This window comes from Rhineura floridana, chromosome 2 (genome assembly GCF_030035675.1).
Source record: "Rhineura floridana isolate rRhiFlo1 chromosome 2, rRhiFlo1.hap2, whole genome shotgun sequence".
Lineage (NCBI taxonomy): Eukaryota > Metazoa > Chordata > Lepidosauria > Squamata > Rhineuridae > Rhineura > Rhineura floridana.
Window position 1 is genome coordinate 45,916,731 of NC_084481.1, and position 13,352 is coordinate 45,930,082.

General features: G+C 42.0%; 1 protein-coding gene across 1 annotated transcript in view; it reads right to left on the minus strand.

Annotated features, from left to right (window-relative positions):
* Nucleotides 1–13,352, minus strand: part of LOC133378132 (collagen alpha-1(XXVIII) chain-like) — a 75,158-nt gene that overhangs the window by 10,634 nt on the left and 51,172 nt on the right. The window contains exons 21-28 of the mRNA XM_061612920.1: nt 11,478–11,549; nt 10,241–10,309; nt 9,698–9,766; nt 9,514–9,582; nt 8,460–8,528; nt 4,628–4,696; nt 3,550–3,618; nt 1,789–1,857 (exon numbers count right to left, since the gene is read on the minus strand). Of these exons, the coding sequence (XP_061468904.1) occupies nt 1,789–1,857; nt 3,550–3,618; nt 4,628–4,696; nt 8,460–8,528; nt 9,514–9,582; nt 9,698–9,766; nt 10,241–10,309; nt 11,478–11,549 (555 nt within the window). The remainder of the gene's footprint in view (nt 1–1,788; nt 1,858–3,549; nt 3,619–4,627; nt 4,697–8,459; nt 8,529–9,513; nt 9,583–9,697; nt 9,767–10,240; nt 10,310–11,477; nt 11,550–13,352) is intronic.

Genomic DNA, 13,352 nt, shown 5'->3' on the forward strand with positions numbered 1-13,352 from the left:
AGCAGGCTAGTGAAAGGGTGTAGGGTAGGGCAGGTGGCGCATATATGCCCCTCATACACTTCCCACGACTCCTTATCCTCCACCCCAGCATCTGCTGCCTCAGCCAGCTTCCTTGCTCTACCTAATAGTAAGGCTGGCCCTGGGGAAGAGTAGCTGGACTTTGATTAAAAGAAGGGAAGAGGAGACAGGAGATTGAGGAAAGGAGAAACATCTCAAAGCTTATATACACGAGGGTTTTTAAAAAAATGACAGAAAAGTGGGGAGTGAACCAAGTGTGCTAAGACAGGGCAGGAAATGTAAGGTAATGAATCAGGAATCTTATCAGAGACTCAGTTATTCTGTTCTGAGGCAAGAGGACTTTTGGATAATGTGACATTATTTTTCACAATAATGTGGACGTAATTCCACTCAAATACAGAGAGTGCATGTGAGTTTTTTTTTTTTTTAGAACAACCAAAAAAAAGTGACAAACACAAACCCCGCACTCTCATTTCTGGTTGGGAGGTTTCAAGGTCTATTACAAAACCACCCAGCCAAAAAAGGTCAGCACTCTAGCACTGTGCCTGAGGCTTTCTAGGGTTTGGAGGCTTGCTGAGGTCTAGAAACAGAGAAGAAATGGGAGGTGAAGATTGCATCAAGACAATGGTGCAGATCTCTCCCTAAGGATGCAATCCTACACACACACACAGAGAGAGAGAGTCCTGTTGAACTCAGTGGGGATAACTTCTGAGTAAATACGTATAGCATTGTACTGTAACAGAGCAATTCCATGCAAATTTACTCAGAAGTTAGTCTTGCTGTATTCAGTGAGGCTTACTCCCAAGTTAGTGTGTGCATAAATCCCCTAGAAATGGCAGAAATGAAGGGAATCTAACTGCAATCATGCATACTACTTGTGCAATACAAAATGTAAAAGTATACCTTTAGGGTCGGGGCAGGGAATGATTTTCAATCTGAGGGCTGTATCCCCTTCATGGCCAACCTTCCAGGGAATACAACCCCGTGGTAGGGATGACCACAGGCAAAAGCAGGCAGAGCAACAGATGTGACTCTACCCTTTGCACAGTAGGCTACATTCCAGCCACACAAAAGCCAGAGGTTTCTACACCTGCACCCACATCTCTCCATCCAGGCAATAAGAGGCATTATCATAGTTTAATGACACGTGCTAGCCAAGCAAAAGCACTTAAGGAGGATGTAGAGCAGGGCCAGTCAAGGGTGTGGCCTGGGGACAGTCCCGAGGCCTGGAAAGCCACATTCCACGCCTGGGACTGAGGCTGCCCAGGCCTGCTTTAGGGAGTTTGTTCTACTGGCAAGTAGAGCAAGTGACAAATAAAACTGTAAGTTCTATTAATTTTGAATTAATCAGCTTGCCATATTAACAAGATGATACATCTTATGATTTTATAAGTAGAGCTCTGTTGGATCAGACCAAAGGCCCATCTAGTTTAGCATTTTGCTCTCACAGCGGCCAACCAGTTGCCCATGGGAAACCCACAAGCAGGAAATAAGCTGCACAGCACTTTCCCACTGGTGATCCCCAGTAACTGGTTTTCAGAGACATCCTGACTCTGATCCTGGAGGCCATACATAGCCATAATGACTAGTAGCCTTTAATAGCCTATGAACTTATCGGATCCCCTACATTTGTATAATCTTCTCATACTAGATATTCCAAAATCCTCTAATCTTATGAAATCCCATTTTTTAAACACAGATTATGAGGAACTCCACACAATTAAACTGGGCAATCATTAACCATTCTTGCTTTACATTTTGATACCATACCTTTGGTCCAAGAAGCCCTTCTCCAGGAGCCCCACGAGGTCCTGGCATTCCTTGAATTCCCTGCTCTCCCTGATGGTAAGTCAGAATTGTTGGCATTTATTGTCTATCACAAATTAATATTTTCATAAATTTGATTAAAAGTAAAAAAATTAAAAGGGGCACAAATTTTATTCACACAGTCTTTTGAAAAATAAACTTACACTGGAATACATTCCAGCAAATGTAGCTCTTCATGCAGACTGAATTCTGCATATGGTCTCCCAGTGTATGTTTTGGAACCTTCATTTAGACAGAGAGTTATGTGCCACATACACACTCTAAGGTCAGTAGCACTTTACCTGACACATAACTAAGCTAAAACTAGAGTAGATTTACTGATGAAGAATTAGACTCACAGTAATAGTGTCCTGAACGGTGAAGAATGGAGTAGACCAGTCGTTTTAAACTTTTTCAGACCCAGGACCCACCTTTAACCCAAATATGCTTTTGAGGACCCATTTCTTTTTAACCATATCTTTGTGACTCACATTAGATCAGGCCATGGCCTGGTAGTGCGCTCCGACCCCCCACCAGCTGAAGACCAATGGAGTAGACGGTGGTAAAGGGCTACAACAGGGGTGAAAAATCTATGGCCCTCCAGAGGTTGGACAGCCAACTCCCATCAGCTCCATCCATATGGCCAGTGGTCAGGGATGATGGGAGTAGTCATCCAACAACATCTGAAGGGCCACAGATTCCTCACCTCTGGGCTACCAAAAAAAAATGGAGGAAGAAATAGAGTTGGGTACATAGTGAGAAAGATGGTGATAGGTTCAACCTGTGTTCTTTCTCATTTCATGGTGTTGCCAGTTTATTCCTCATCTTCCCTAGCACAACCCCACTCATGACACAAAAATTGGTCCAATGTCTTTGGTACTAATTAGAGCAAAAACGTCATTTGTAGCTCTTGTGGAATGCATAGTGTGAATATGTTGACCTGGGTATGGCTCTTGATGATTTTTTTCAGAATAAATTGGGTTTAATTTTTACATCACGTTTTTACTGAGGCCAATAAGGGTCAAATTGCATATCTCAAATTATTGTCTTTGATACAGATGCTCTAAAAGTGGGAAAAGACTACATCTAGGTAAACTATTTTTTCCCTTCTTTTTTCTCTTTTTTAGCAAGAGAAAGAATGTAACTGCTCCATGTACTATTTCCGTGTGCATCTTTGGGCAAAAATAAATTAGGAAAATGTGTCTTTATTTTTGTGTACATCCTGCAAACCCACCATTGCCATCACTGCGCAGTTTGAAGCTTAGGAAAATGTATTATAAATGCTCTTACCACATAGTGAGGAAAATAATTGTTTGTGTCTGCTCTACAGCATCTGAGGATTGATACACACAAATTTCCAACCCCATACCTCCAGCCTGGCTATAAGATGATGTAACTGGCACCACAGTGTGGAGATGCACATGGCACCTTGAATAATTACGAATGGATTCAATATTACTTTGGTTGGTCAGCCACTGTTTGCTTAGCAAAGTTTGTTTTTAAGGATTGCTGGTGCATAATGGCAGGGCAAACAAAAATGAATTAAAGTGATTAACATATCTGGATTACACACAGATTTCCACCTGATCATGGGGAAAAAGGGATATTATTCCACTGACTCTCCAATCTATAATTAAGGTTTAAAACAAAATAATCTCCAAACTGTGAAAGTCCCCCACCCCCACTCCAATTACATGTAAAACTGAATGGAAGAAATCTTGATACCTTTGGTCCTTGGATACCTTCACCTGGAGGTCCCAAGGCTCCAGGTGGTCCTTGTCGCCCAACATTTCCCTGAATGGAGAAATAGCATAGCATCCCTAAATGCTTGCAAAAATGAGATAAATGCCACCACAAATCATGTCACTTCTGTCTTAAATGTGTATAAGATACAAGGGGTTCTTGAGATTCCGTGGCTTGTATCTTATAGCTTGATCCTAACTATAAACACTAAGAAGTATCATTTGATTTCAGAGGTACTTACTTTCAAATAAATATGTTCAATAGTTGTCTTAAACTATAATCCATACACCATTTACTCCAGATTACTCTAAAGGGTTATTAGAGAATGTGGTTTGTGGACCATTGACTTAGACCTGCTATTTTTAAAAATTGATTTACGTCTGTGCAGCTAATCTGGTTTTTCATGATATTTAAGAGTGTAATTCTTGTTTGCTGGATTCCTAGTCCAGTAACATGTGGCCCAAGAAAGGTTTCATACAGCCCAATTGCAGACACAGGAAAATGGTTTGCTTTCTCCATCATCTGATGGCTCCCCTGAATCAGTCACCCTTAAGAATGGATTGAACGTTAGATGAGAAAATTGAGAGTTCCAGGAGCCAATACCTTCTCCATTCCTATCTTCCTTCCTGCTACCTAAACTATGGAAGTAGTTCCCACCCCCAACCACACCCCCTTCTCCAATCCTATCTGCCTCTTGGAGCAAACTGCGGTTTGCACAGTTGTCTGGATTTAGCATTATCAAATGTTACTTTAGTTGCATGGGAACACTGCTGTCACTTTCAGTCCTGCAATGTAAACCAGCAAATTGTATCATTTTGTTTCATTATACCTGTATCATTAATTTAATTAGGCCTTTGTTTGGGTTTACTTTTTGTCTCTCTCTTTTGCTTAACACAAAATCCCTGTTCCTTATGAGATTAGTTCTTCCTAAATTAATGCAAAGATTAAACCAGTTACACAGAGAGAGAGAGAGAGAAAGAGAGACAGAGAGGCAGAGAGAAGATAGTAATAATTATTTTTGAGAAGTTATAATCCAATCTGAGGTGTAATGGTAACTTACTTTTGGCCCTGGGAAGCCTTCTCCTGGTGGGCCTGGGAGACCAGTTGGTCCTCTGATGCCCGGATCACCCTAAAAAATTATATTTGTACACATTTTCACAATGTCCAGGTTTACTTTTTCATTATTACTGTTATTACTTATACCATACTCATTGGGAAGGAATCATTCAGGGCAATAGATTAAGTTGAATGAAAATACAAATTCCCACCTACTCCCTACATTTTTAAGTCATTTGGTACATTCTTCAACTGACCACCATAACAAAAAGATGACAAAACTGACCACCATAGCAAAAAGGGGGGGAAAAGTTAAAACTGTTGTGCTAATGTGCTAGTGGTTAGAATGTTAGACTACGACTTCGGAGACTAGGGTTCGAATCCCCACACAGCCATGAAGCTTACTGGGTGACCTTGGGCCAGTCACTGCCTCTCAGCCTCAGAAAAAGGCAAAGATAAACCACCTCTGAATACCGCTTACCATGAAACCCCTGTTCATAGGGTTGCCATAAGTCAGAATCAAGTTGAAGGTAGTCCATTTCCATTTTCAATCACTCACATCATTCATCAAACTCCGACATGTTCTAACTATGATAAACAGTGTCCTGAGCTGGTATGTATTAATATAGGAAGCTGCCTTATATCAAGTCGGACCATTGGTCCGTCTAGCTCAGTACTGTCTATCCTCTTTGGTAGCAGTTTTCCAGGGTTTCAGACAGGGTCCTTCCCAGCCCTAACAGGACATGTCAGGAATTCAACCTAGGCCCTTCAATGTGCAAAGCAGATACTCTGCCACTGAGTTACAGCTATAATTTCAAGTAGAATCATTCTAAATTATTTCTAAAGGGTAAGCTGGTAACTCCTGTGGGTTACTGGAGGTTTCTGAATATTCCTGGGCTACTAGCAGTTATTGTCATGAGCTTAGAAAAGCAAGGTAGACAGGCTTTTATTTGTACTGGTGAAAAGCTGTAGTTCTTTATATATAGGACTCCACACATCTTGGCTTGGCTTACTAGCTACGTTATATAGCCATGAGAGTGGCTGTATGCTATAGTCAGCATGGATTTTTACCATTCCACAATGTTAAATCAAAAATACCCCCATGCCATTCTGATCCTTCCCATAAGCTCATTTCAAAACAAAACCTTACAAAACGTATAGTCCTGAACTCAGAAACGCTTGCTTAACAACCCTCTAAATTTTCATGGCGATACAGAAAACAGTCAGAGAGAATCGAGAGTTCAAAGTGTAAAAAGAGAGAGGAACAAAACCATACCCCTTTTGGACTTTTTTCTGTTAGAGTTCTCATAATCTGTTTAAATTAATTAAAAATCAGCCATGTTCACAGAGTACCTATAATCCTAATACTGACCTTGCCCCATACTCTGACCGTCATCTTCTGCAGTTTAACAGTTAAAAAAATGCCTGGCTGATTTTTAATTAATTTAATAAATTTTGGCTTGAACTCAATGATAATGTCGGGCATACTCAGTAAGAACCAACTGTCAGTATTATAAAAGCCAGACTCACACCTGCTTGGCTTGCCTAATCAGGGGGCCACACCCACACCAGACTTTCATTTCACATGAGACAGTCATGGCTTCCCCCAGAGAATCCTGGGAAGTGTGGTTTTTGAAGAGTGCTGAGAAGAGACTCCAATTCCCCTGACAGAGCTCTAGTGGCCAGACTGGTTTAACAGTCAGCTGCTCTGATTGAAGCTCTGTGAGGGGAACAGGGCATCTTCTAGCAACTCTCAGCACCCTTCACTAACTACGCTTCCCAGGATTCTTTGGTGGAAGCCATGACTGTCTAAAGTGAAATAAAGGTCAGGTGTGGATGTGACCAGGGACAGCTTTGGTTTAAATTTGAGTGGGAGGCTACACGTGCCTGCTGTAGAATAAAAAGGTGGGGGAAACCCTGAAAAAGAATGATAGTGCTCACAATGTTTTCCTTTTAGAAAGGAAAGGGGCTTCCACTCTGCCCAGTGCCCGCCCACCCACCTAATCTCCACCCCCTCCCCCAGGTCAGTTTCACCTATCCTAAGCATGATTGCATAGGAGTAAATCCCACTGAACACAAAAAGCATGCAAATGATCAAACCTGCCCTGCCCTCCTCCTCCCTCCTTCCCCCTCCCTCTTGCCCCTTCCCTCTCCCTTCCTTCACTCCTCCCTTCCCATCCCCATCCCTTTCCAATCCCCTCCTTCCCCCTCCTCCTTCCCTCTTGCTCTTTGCTCTTCTGAGCACAGCTAACAGAAGTTGTGGGATAAACCACAGAAAATAAAATGGAATTCACGGGAGGGATAGTGGGTGGGGAAAGGGGAGTAGTAGAGAGTGACAATTCACCCTCCCACCAAAAAGAATTGGAGCAAAGCTTCTGTAACCACTAGAATAAGGGAGTGAAGACATTTTTTTCTCTGCTTTTCTCATTGTCAGCGGATTGGGTTAGTACAGATTTACAGGGGGAAACTGCATGATAGCTTCTGTTTGCCAATAACGTAATGTGAACGATGCAAATTAAAAGGAGATGTGAGTAGCACCAAACACACAGGACCGTGTAGATGAGCCTGTGATGTTCCTATATTAATGTATATATGGTAAGTGTTGGCTGTTTAGAAGATACATGGTAAGTGGAGTGAAAGAGGAGGGGGAGTGAATGGGCAGTAGAATGCTAGATGATTGGCTGAGTGTTTAAAATGGCTGAACGTATAAAAGGAAGAGTGAGAGTGGAATCTGGGGGGAGAAGAGAAAGAGTGGGTTGTTTGGTGGGTTTGAGAGAGTGGTTTGCCAGGAGAGAGTGGAGAAGGAGGGGGGTGGAGTTCGGATTAGTATTGAGTAAAACCATATGCTTATGTGCCTTAAGAAGAAATCTTGTTAATCTTGTTAGCTTTGTTATCTTTAATAAATACTTAATTTGGTTTACCAAAGGCCTGATCCTTGGCTGGAGTTTCACAGACCAGAAGGGAGGGTAAGGTAATGACCAAGGCTGAAGGGGAACTGTAACAAATGGTGGCAGCGGTGAAGAGAATAACAATACCAGTATTCAGAGTCTCTGGGAATACTAGTATTAGGACGTGACTGGTGGTTGCCTAGCAGGGGGATCTGTTGAGATCTGTGCTAGAGCGGGGAGAGAAACAATAAAAAAGGACAGTCCGGACTGGTGGAGTCCCTGGTGGTGCCTAGTGACAGGCAGTAGCCACACGCAGGTAGGAACCTGACAGGGAGAGCCAGGGAAGGGCGTCACAGAGCCCATAATCATGGTAAAATTATAGCATTCTAGGATTACAGGATTTTTTTAAAAAAAAGAAAATCTAAATATCTGCAAAAGAACCTTTCCTACATGTTGAAAAATCATAAAGTTCTTGCAGTAAAAAGTCCTGCAATAAATTGCATCCAAAAGCTGTTTCAGACATTTGCTTCCAGCCTGGATGAGTACTACCAACTCCATCAAAACAATCTCTGTAGGGAATCTGCTTCTGTACATACATCTCATTTTCTGGAGAAGTTTAGTACCAATATTGCTACTGCTATAATTTGGATTTCTTTCAGCTATATATAACCTGGTAGCCTTTCTGTATAATTCACTGCCCTCTGTCTGCTCTAAGGGATTGTATTTATTATTAGCTACTAGCATACTTTAGGAATGCTGTAATGGCACATTTGCTAACAATATTGGTACATTTATGAAAAAAGCACTACAATAAATTGAGAATAAAGCAAACTCCTATTAAAAAACCTTACATCCCTTTGAAAATTGTATGAAAATGGGTAATGGGCACATGGTAATCAGCCCATAAACAATAATTTTATACTTTTATTTTAAATCACCAAATTTTACCTTTGGTCCAGGCAATCCAAGCCCTTCAGGGCCTTGATCCCCAGGAGCTCCTGGAAGACCTGGCAGACCCTGAATTAAGAAAAAAACACAATTAACTTTTAATTGATTTGAGGTGACACGTCCCATGTTCTTCAACATGACAGTACACATTATTCAAAAAACGTATCTCTGCAAAATAATACCATTAATATCCTATCAAGTGCAACAAGAATATACAGAATTTCATAATACAATTTTGAGTGTATCTTTCATTTAAATATCAGATTTGGAACACTTGAAAAACTGATCCAACTCTGACTTTAGCCTATGTGGAAATCTCCAGCCCCTTTTGTGATAAGATCATTCATGAGTGATGCTCAGGCTCATGCGCTTCCTCGCTATTCAGCAGTGAGATTGACCCTGTATTCAAATAAAGGAGAGATCTTCTGGTTTGCAGTTAATGTCTATAAATGAAGTGGTGGATGAGAAAAGGATCAGGGAGAAGGCACATGAGACTAAAAGCCACCCCTGATCTCACCTATGCAAAGATGGAGAGTAATGTCTCAACAGGCCTATTAACACATTGTCAGGAGTTGAAATTCTGTGCGCACTAAAGGGGATAATTTCTACTTCATAAGAAGAGCCTGCTGGATCAGGCCAGTTGCCCATCTAGTCCAGCATCCTGTTCTCACAGTGGCCAACTGGATGCCTGTGTGAAGCCCGCAAGCAGGATCTCCGGACAACAGCACTCTCCCCTCCTGCAATTGCCAGCAACTGGTATTCAGAAACATACTGCAATTGTGGAGGCAGAGCATAGCCACCATGGCTAACGGCCATTGATAGCCTTATCCTCCATGAGTTCCACATGATCCTAAACAGCCTACAATCCTCTGTAATGTCATTGCCATCATATGGGCAGAAATCCTCTGCTCCCTGGAAGGGCAGCTGAGGGTCTGTTTGGGGACCTCCCCAGTGCAGCGATGAACAGTTCTCCCCCTCCTAGGTACGTAGAATTGCTCTGTTAGGGACTAGCTGACTACAAATGGTTTTGTCAAAAATGCACTTGAATACTTACAGGTGGGCCAGGATACCCATCTCCCTTTGGTCCAAATGGCCCAGGTGGCCCTGGATGTCCACGATCACCCTTTTTGCAAAAAAGAAAAACATGCACATTTTTTTTACAATTGTTGGTTGTTAAATGCTTGTTTCATTTTTATTTAGTTCTTTCCTTTAAATTATTTTACCAATTTGGTTATTACCTTAGCCCCAGGAATCCCTATTCCCTGTTCTCCAATTGGACCAGGAGGTCCTGGTAATCCAATATCACCCTTCAATAAAAAAATAATATATATATATATACATATACAACTAAAACAGTGAAAGAAATACAAATATTATGCACTCTTCCTTTTTCAGTGAATCTGCCTTTAATTAAGGGCTGCTATAAATGTGACAAAATTCCTATGTGAAAATTATTGCAAGCCATCTGTATAATTATGCACAGTGCAGAAATGCTTTGGAAAGTCTTGACACGCAATTTCCTCAGTGCATGCTCGTACATGTGTGTAATCATACATGATGATCTACGCTGTACATGTTTTTGCACTATTTCAAGCCTGAAGGTGCTTTTCAAGAAATGTTGCCAGACTTGGAGCAATATTGTATCTCAGATTCAAGGACTTTATTACATTATTCCCCCAAACAATTCATTTGTAATAGCAGCAGTCATTAGGCTCATCACACTGTCAAGGAAATGCCTATTTGTGGTGAATGTTACAAAGCAAGAGAAATGCAGCTGCTACCTTTGGTCCCGTAATGGCTCGCCCTGGAAGACCTGGCATTCCAAGACGTCCGGGTGTCCCAGGTTCACCCTGCCATGAGAAAAAAAACCCCAGACAATAGCTTTTCAAAGGAATATAATAAAAGACCATCAAAGTGTGAAGCTTTTTTCAAAGGATGCCTCTTGATTTCCTAGGTTTAGGGAAGGCTGATTTTTCACTGTGTTTAAAAATACATAAAATCTAAGTTCTACACCAAGGTGCTGCAAGTTGCTCCCTGATAAAAAAAATCTACTGAGTATTCACTCTGATTGATTTGCAGGAAGTTTAGATGATGTTGTATCAAACGTTCCAATGCATTTTCCCATCCCTTTCCTTATCACAAAAAGTCCGATCTTTGGGGGAAGTGGGTCTGTTACACAAGACCTTCAAATCAACTTTAATTGTGGAACCTGAATTTTTCTGTATGTGATGGAATTCCACATGAAAACAGCAACAGTCTGGAAGTGTCCTCATATTTGCAAAGAACAGCTTGATTCTCCAGTGGTATAATTTATGCAAACTATCTTTAAAGGTTTTTTTTAGTTCCTTAAATTATTTCCCATTTCTTTTTTAGATCTGGGAAAAATTCAGATCTGTTACTTTTATATATTGGCTTGCGTCCAATGGTGGTATTAGGCAAATAGAAACACTTCCGCTTGTGCAAGGCTGGACACCCAATTTTCACTGACTCTTCCTATCACTGCAGCAACCCCCTGCCCACTACCCCTGAAAAGCTGCTCCTGGGAGTTGGGGGATCCTCCGGAACAGCATGGGCTGTGGTGCAAATGGATGCAAGAGGTATGGGGATTAGGAAAAATTGGGTGCCTCATCTGGCTTTTGCTTCCTTCATTCTGCCCAAATTAATCCATGCAAGGGATAACTAAAGCAATCCTATATACCAGGTGTGGGGATCCAGATGTTGCTGAACTACAGCTTCCATCATCCCTGGCCATTGGCCATGCTTGCTGGGGCTGATGGAAATTGTAGTTCAACAACACCTAGACGGCCAAAGGTTCCCCACACCTGCTATATATTATCTCAGTCAGAGTTGGGCCAACCCAATGACTCTCAGTACACCTTTGAGGCCCCCTCTATCTCTTTGTCTTTCTCCTGGTACCTTCCTTCCTTTCCTCCTTTGGCACTGTCTCTCAAAAACAACTACTGAACCACACCAACCTCTAACGCCAGAAATGATGAGAAACAACAACAATAATAATACTTTAGCCCCTGCAGGTCCAGGCACTCCAGTTGATCCTGATAATCCACGTATACCTCTTTGACCTTGATCACCCTAGGAAAAAGTTTTGAAAACTAGTTTCACTTTCTTGCAGAAGGTAATAAAGAACATTTGGTAGCTCACATGGTGAAACAGGAAGCTTGCTGGACACAGGAGATTCATGTGTACATCAGAAGACATACATAGAGGCACTGCCTAGCCCATGCTGTGTTTCAAATCACATGTGATTAATCCCTAGGACCACCAGCCAACTCACTGGTTCTATATGCTGGTTTGAGGGGACCCTGGCACAATGCACTTCACCCTCCTGATTTCTCTCCCCTCTCCCTCACTTCCCAATTCACTTGCCCTCTTCCTTCTCACCAAGTGGAGGGGAGCGAATCCTGATGAGAAGGGACAAAGGGAAGAGACTGGGCACCTTTTTCTGTCTTTTGCCCTCCAAACAAATAATGAAAAGGGGGCTCATTCTCCCCCCTTCTCCTTCTTGCCAGGTAGATTGAAAAAGACCCCTCCCCTTTTTAACTTTTATTCAAAGCATCTTATAGAGGTTATTGAGAATGCTGCTTCAAGCTTGTCCAAGAAACTATAAGATGTTTTGAATAAAGATTAGCAAAAGGGGGAAGGGTCCCTTTCTTGCTGCCTACTTGCTTGATATACATTTTCATCCACTCCCTCTTCTTTACTAGGTAGCTAGTGGTAGCGGCAGTTCACACGACGTCTTTCTTATGTTGTGGCTGGTGTGTGTATGTGTGTGTTTACTTTTCATAGTAGGTGCACTGCTGGTAGGGCAAAGCTCCAAGCAATTTATTTCTTGTTTTATTTATGCATTGCATTTGTATGCCACTTTTCAGACAAGTCACACAAGGTGGCTTACAATTTGTTTACAATACTAAAACAAACAATATTCAATGTAAAGATGGCTGGGGGGTGGGGAGGAGGGGACAGTCTGACTGGAGAAGGCCTTGATGTTGTCATTGTCCTCTTCTTTTGCCCTCTTCCTCCTTCTCACAGGGCAGAAGGCCTCAGTTCTCAGAGTGCTACTGAGCCCACAAGGGCTTCCCAGAAAATTTAAAACAACAACAACAAGACCTTGTGGGGACTGCCACAATACTGCAATAGTATTTGGAGGGGCACCCAGGGGCTATGGGGTCCCTGCATCCAGCAGTCCAACCTAACAGTGCCCCTGCATACTGGCACTGATCCACTACAGTTATTCTGTCACAATAAGTCCCACTCAACTCAAAGAAATAAATTAATCACAACTAATTTAAACCCAGTTGCTGTTAAGGGGACATGTAGTGCCAATTCTGTGCATGTTTACTCAACCATATAATTAAATGTTGCTTACATAGGTTGCAGTGGCATCTAGCTGGTGTCACTCGATGGATGGAAGGCATTTTCTGCAATTCCGTCTCCCCTCTGCAGCCCCCAACATCCCCAAAATCTGCTTTGGAAGATCTGCTGTGGAGAATTCTCTGGAAAAGACCAGAGGCTTCTGGGGTAGTGTTGGTGTTGGAGAGCTTCAGCGGGAGGAAGAATGCCCCAAAATGGACTCTGTCCCTGTTCTGTTGATGGATGCCTTCAGTCAACAGAGGGACATCAGTTTGATACCACTGGAAGACTGCAACCCTATGGACATCCAACATTAGTTAAAATTAATCATGACCAATGGTACTTTGTCACTGTCAGAAGGCATCCGTCACAGTTAACTTTAACATGTGCTAAGTCGCTATGGCTGTAAACAGTTATAACTGGCCTATATGCTAGATATACATGGATAAAGTAAGAAACCCTTTTCTTCTTTCTTGTTTTAAAAAAGAATGGTTGCTCGGCTTGTGTTGATAACACTGCAGTAGT